Genomic DNA, 5,725 nt, shown 5'->3' with positions numbered 1-5,725 from the left:
TAGTGTGGTGGAGGTGGTGCGGTGATTATGCTTTTATTGTGGTGGTAGTGTGCTTGTGTGATGAAGGTGGTAGTAACGTGGTGATGGTGGTTGTGTGATGATGATGATGATGATGATGATGATGATGATGATGATGATGACACAGTGACCGAGTAGTAAGTGGGATAATAGTTGTTTGTTTTAGGCCCGTGTATGTCTGTATATCTGTGTGGTAGTTAGTACACACACACACACACACACACACCCACAAAGCTGTTTTTCATTCCTTTCATATATTCTTCACTGAATTAAAATAACTGTATTAAATTAAAAGGTTAATTAACATCAGGTAAACTCTCAGGAAGTCACGTATTATTTTTGTTTATTTTTTTATGAAGAAACAATATCTAATTAAAGGTGAACGTTACCTGACCGAGTTATATAATTATATTTACCCCTTAACAACTACCATTATAATATCTTTTAGAGAACAAGATGGTGGTTCTCCCTGTTCATATGTTCAAAGGATGTAACACCTGTTGACTGATGTTACTCTGTACCTGTGGATGAGTAGATGTCTGTCTGGCTACTTTCTTGTTCTCCTCACCTGTCCCAAGTGTGTGTGTGTGTGTGTGTGTGTGTGTCTGTGTGTGTGTGTGTGTGTGTGTGTGTGTGTGTGTGTGTGTGTCTGTGTGTGTGTGTCTGTGTGTTTAAGCTTAAGCAAAAATCTAATGCAATATTCTCCACCCCAACAGGTTCCAACACTGTTTTCCTCGCCTACTTCTTTTTTTTTTTCCAGAGGATGGTGATGGTGAATGGGTTTAACTGATGCCTCGACCACCGTCTACCTGAACCTCTTTTGTTTAGCGCCACGAACACACTTATATTTTTCATTGGGGTTTAGGTCAGTGCTCACAGAGGTCGTTGGAGCGCTGAGTATTGAGCATACATCACCCTACTGTGCCTACTGTGTTACGCATGTGTCTATGTCAAGTGTACTGAGACGGGGTGACTGGTTGAGCCGACTTTATTACTTGTATCTTGCTTTTGTTTTGATCTGCAACGTTTTTTTAAGAAGTCGGATTTATTGCTGATGAAATTATTATTATTATTATTATTATTATTATTATTATTATTATTATTATTATTATTATTATTATTATTATTATTATTGTTATTATAAAATCGTATATTTATGTTACACGGAATTATATGTAAACAGTTTTAATGAGTATATCTGTAGAGTTGCGAACATTTTTCCCTGGACGTTGTTAGTAACTATTTAACGTCGTCAGCGTCATGGTGGTGAGGGGAAGTGGGGTCTAAAATATTATTTACTTTGATTTTTTCTCCCATTGTTAAGTTTTGCTTCTAATTTTTTAATATGTTTTATACTGAAAGGCAGCCTTCACCACCTGTACACCAATCATGTGTGTGGACCGCCTGCACACGGCAGATTGTGCCAAGTGTCGGGCAAAGTTTGGCCTCAAGTGTACATGGTAATATAGTGAACAGTTTATGTTTTCCAATCATTTTTTTTCAGAGTGAGTTAATGTGTGTGTGTGTGTGTGTGTGTGTGTGTGTGTGTGTGTGTGTGTGTGTGTGTGTGATAATCATCTACTACTAAGGGGGGGGTTTAAAGTGAGACCAAATCGTTCAGTCTACCCTTTAAAGTGACCATTTTCTGTGACAGCATGACTAGTTGTACACTAAAGAAAACGTTGGAACCCTTTAGCAAACATTTACCTAATGTTACTGTATATTTTCAAGAACAATAAATTAATAAGAGCCCCTCTGTATATATTCTCTCTATTGCTTTCTCTATCTCTCTTTTCTCTTTTTCTATATCAATACTATTTACATTTCTATCTTGACGTCATCCTCTTAGCGACTGATCGGTTTGTCCTGTATTATGTTATTTAATTATATTCGTTTATGAACAATCCAAGTTAATATAAGACACTTGAGTTATAGTCCAGAACGATAAAGGTATTTCTAATAAGCAGCTGCAGGACCTGAGGTGACGAAGAGGTTAATGGTGATGACACAGCTGATTAAGAACTCCTTCGTCACACACCAGAAATATCCCATCTAATTTCCTTGGGGGTTTATGAGCTGTTCTCTGGCCCTGAGTGATGCATGGACCTCACCACATACGGGAGGGTTATCGTCATCTACAGGAGGGTTATCGTCATCTACAGGAGGGTTATCGTCATCTACAGGAGGGTTATCGTCATCTACAGGAGGGTTATCGTCATCTACAGAAGGGTTATCGTCATCTACAGGAGGGTTATCGTCATCTACAGGAGGGTTATCGTCATCTACAGGAGGGTTATCGTCATCTACAGGAGGGTTATCGTCATCTACAGGAGGGTTATCGTCATCTAGGGTTATCGTCATCGTCATCTAGGAGGGTTATCGTCAGAGGTTATCGTCATCTACAGGAGGTTATCGTCATACAAAGGGTTATCGTCATCTACAGGGTTATCGTCGTCTATCTACAGGAGGGTTATCGTCATCTACAGGAGGGTTATCGTCATCTACAGGAGGGTTATCGTCATCTACAGGAGGGTTATCGTCATCTACAGGAGGGTTATCGTCATCTACAGGAGGGTTATCGTCATCTACAGGAGGGTTATCGTCATCTACAGAAGGTTTATCGTCATCTACAGAAGGTTTATCGTCATCTACAGGAGGGTTATCGTCATCTACAGGAGGGTTATCGTCATCTACAGGAGGGTTATCGTCATCTACAGGAGGGTTATCGTCATCTACAGGAGGGTTATCGTCATCTACAGGAGGGTTATCGTCATGTACAGGAGGGTTATCGTCATCTACAGGAGGGTTATCGTCATCTAAGAAGGTCATCCTTACTTCCCCTCACCCTCCTCATACCCTCCCTACCCCTTCCAATACCTCCCTCCCCTCCCTCCTTAACCATTCCCTCCTCCATCATCTCTAAATGTTACCCCCTTCCCTTCAGCATCCTCTCCCCCTTCCTCTCCTTTTCCCTTCCCACCTCCTCAATCCTTCATCTTCCTCCTCCTTAACTCTTCGTCTTTCTTTCCCCTCCCCCCTCCCACTCAACTCTTCACCCTTCCTCCCTCTTCTCTCCTTCCTCCTCCCTTCCCCCCCCCACCTTCCCTCTCTCCCTCCTCCCTTCCTCCCCAAGCGGTAATGAGAGCGGGGGATGAATTGATTGTTACCAATATTCCAGTGACCAACGTAAACATTTGGTGATTCAGTCAGTGTACCAACTCTTTCCCACCATAACTTGTCTCCTCCCAATACTTTCCCATGCAAACTGTCTCCTCTGCCCACCTTTCCTCTATCCTTTCCACCTTTTCATCCCTTTTCTCTTCCATTTTTTCCTTCTTCCTTCCTTCCATCCTCTATTTTTTATTTTCTTTACTCTTTTTTTGTCATCTTTCCCTTCCGTGTTGTCTCCTTCTTCTTGACATTGCTTCTTTGATTCCATCTCCTCACTATGTTGTCTTGTGTCTCTTTTCCTTCCCCTTCCTATTGCTTATTCTTTCGCCTCCTCTTGGCCACTTTCCCTACCCACCCACACACACACACACACACACACACACACACACACACACACACACACACACACACACACACACACACACACACACACACACACACACACACACACACACACACACACACACACACACACACACACACACACACACACACACACACACACACACACACACACACTGAAAATAAGAAAATACACACACACATTCTCACACCCACCTCATACACCCACACCCACATAAAGACAACCTCCTCCTCCTTCCCCTCCTCCTCCCTCTTCTCCCCCCTCCTCCTCCTCCCCTCTTCTCCCCCTCCTCCTCCTCCCCTCTTCTCCCCCTACTCCTCCTCCAGTCTAATACACTCCAGGTGACATAATGAAGCCGCTAATGACTGACTAGACCAGAACCTCAACCCTAACATCTGGGCGACTCACCTGGTGATAAGTTAAAAGGCACCGTGTGAGAGAGAGAGAGAGAGAGAGAGAGAGAGAGAGAGAGAGAGAGAGAGAGAGAGAGAGAGAGACTGTAGACTCCCCTACAGCCATGGCACCAAGACACTCACCAAAACAGTGTGCTGAGATCTTTGTACCTTGAGGTTCGTATCGTAAACAGAGGTATTTTTCCATCCTCGACGTACGACTTTTGGGTTAATCAGGTTGTGACGAGAACATGGCAGAAGGTAAATACTACCTCTATCACTTTCCACTTATGGTAATCAAGGACAAACTCTCTCTCTCTTTCGTGACGATTTTGTGTGACTTTAGTTTATTGTGTTTTGTTTTTGTTTTTTGAGGGATGACTGATGATTCTGGTTTGGTCTGGCTTACTTGTTGCATTCACGGGAGTCCGCTCGGGGGTGTGGGAGGGGGGGGGGTTACCTGTCCCCCTAATTCCTGGAAAATTTAGTTTTTTTATTCATATGTATAGGAATTTAAACGTTTTCTATTGCTTTTATTCAGAGTTTTAGAGTCTATAAGAAGGCTCTAGATAGACAATTACCCTGTAGCTAAATATAGAAAATTATATCATTCACAAGTTTAAACGTTTGTACTACCATGGTGGCTTCATGGATATTGGGCAGAACATGTCACTCAGGTCATCACAGAGACAGACGTGGCCATGCTAACGTCCCCTGAACCCTGATATAACATAACTGCGGTCGACCATCTGCTGATCAACACACACACACACACACACACACACACACACACACTCCCCTTCCTTAGCCATCTCACTAATGAGGACGCAGCTGAGCAATCAAACAACCATTTCGCAACTATATGCCAGACGCTCCCCCGGCTTGATACAACCACTCTCCCTGCTTACCTACCAGCCCCCTTCCCACTGACTTAGTGGAAGAATTTCAAGTAGCAAAACGTCTGGACAAACTGAAGCTAAAGCGCTCCACCATCCCCCATTGACTTACCAATGAAACTCTTCAAGGAGTTCTCCCTGGAACTAGCTAAACCTCTGCTCCATCATCAATGCTTCCCTCAGCCAAGCAAGATGCCCAGCTGACTCGAAGACCTCATATATGTCACCAGTGCCCAAGTTAACCAGCCCACAATCCTTAAATGAGCTATGACCTATTGCAATCACCCCAATACCCAGCTTAATCTGCGAAAGTTTCGTGTTTGACTGGGCTTATGCTGATATTGCAGGCACCATAGATCCTCAGCAATTCGGTTATATGAAAACTTCCTCCACCACTCACTGTCTTGTCAGCTTTCTCGACTACATTTACCGCCATCTGGAAAAACGAAAGATGTCTGTGGCTGTCGCCTTCATTGACTTCACCAAAGCATTTGGCCTAGTCGACCACAATTTAATCATCAACAAATAAATCTATCGACTTCGGGTTTCGAAGAAGTCTTATACCAAGGCTTATAGACTTCCTTAGTGACCGACGCCAAGCCGTACGCTTCCGAGGGGCTGTCTCCACTTTTCAGTCACTCACCTGAGTCGTCCCCCAAGGCACCAAGATGGGACCGCTCTGCTTCCTTATACTTATCAATGATGCCCTAAAAGAGAAACCTCTGCTCGCTGAAAATATGTCAGCGACTCCACCATTGGGATCAGTGTCAACAACTCGGCTCCAGACTACACCGCCCTCCAGGATTTGTTGGAAAGTCTCCAAAATTGGGCCACCAACAACCACGTCACCATCAACCATACCAAGAGCATGGTTATGCACATCA

General features: G+C 43.6%; 1 protein-coding gene across 1 annotated transcript; it reads right to left on the bottom strand.

Moving 5' to 3' along the window:
- Positions 1–2,463: 2,463 nt before the first annotated feature.
- On the bottom strand, positions 2,464–2,847 carry LOC121858473 (chitin biosynthesis protein CHS5-like). Its single transcript, XM_042354920.1, has one exon. The coding sequence runs from the start codon at positions 2,845–2,847 to the stop codon at positions 2,464–2,466; it is 384 nt and encodes a 127-aa protein (XP_042210854.1).
- Positions 2,848–5,725: the final 2,878 nt, after the last annotated feature.

Source organism: Homarus americanus, unplaced genomic scaffold (assembly GCF_018991925.1).
Source record: "Homarus americanus isolate GMGI-L3 unplaced genomic scaffold, GMGI_Hamer_2.0 scaffold57980, whole genome shotgun sequence".
In the NCBI taxonomy this organism is placed as follows: domain Eukaryota; kingdom Metazoa; phylum Arthropoda; class Malacostraca; order Decapoda; family Nephropidae; genus Homarus; species Homarus americanus.
The sequence above is the reverse complement of the archived record's forward strand: the minus strand, read 5'-3'. Positions and strand labels throughout refer to the sequence as shown.

Coding starts and splice junctions, on each gene's coding strand:
- LOC121858473 (XM_042354920.1), bottom strand. CDS start 2,847: ATGACCTTCTTAGATGACGATAACCCTCCTGTAGATGACGATAACCCT.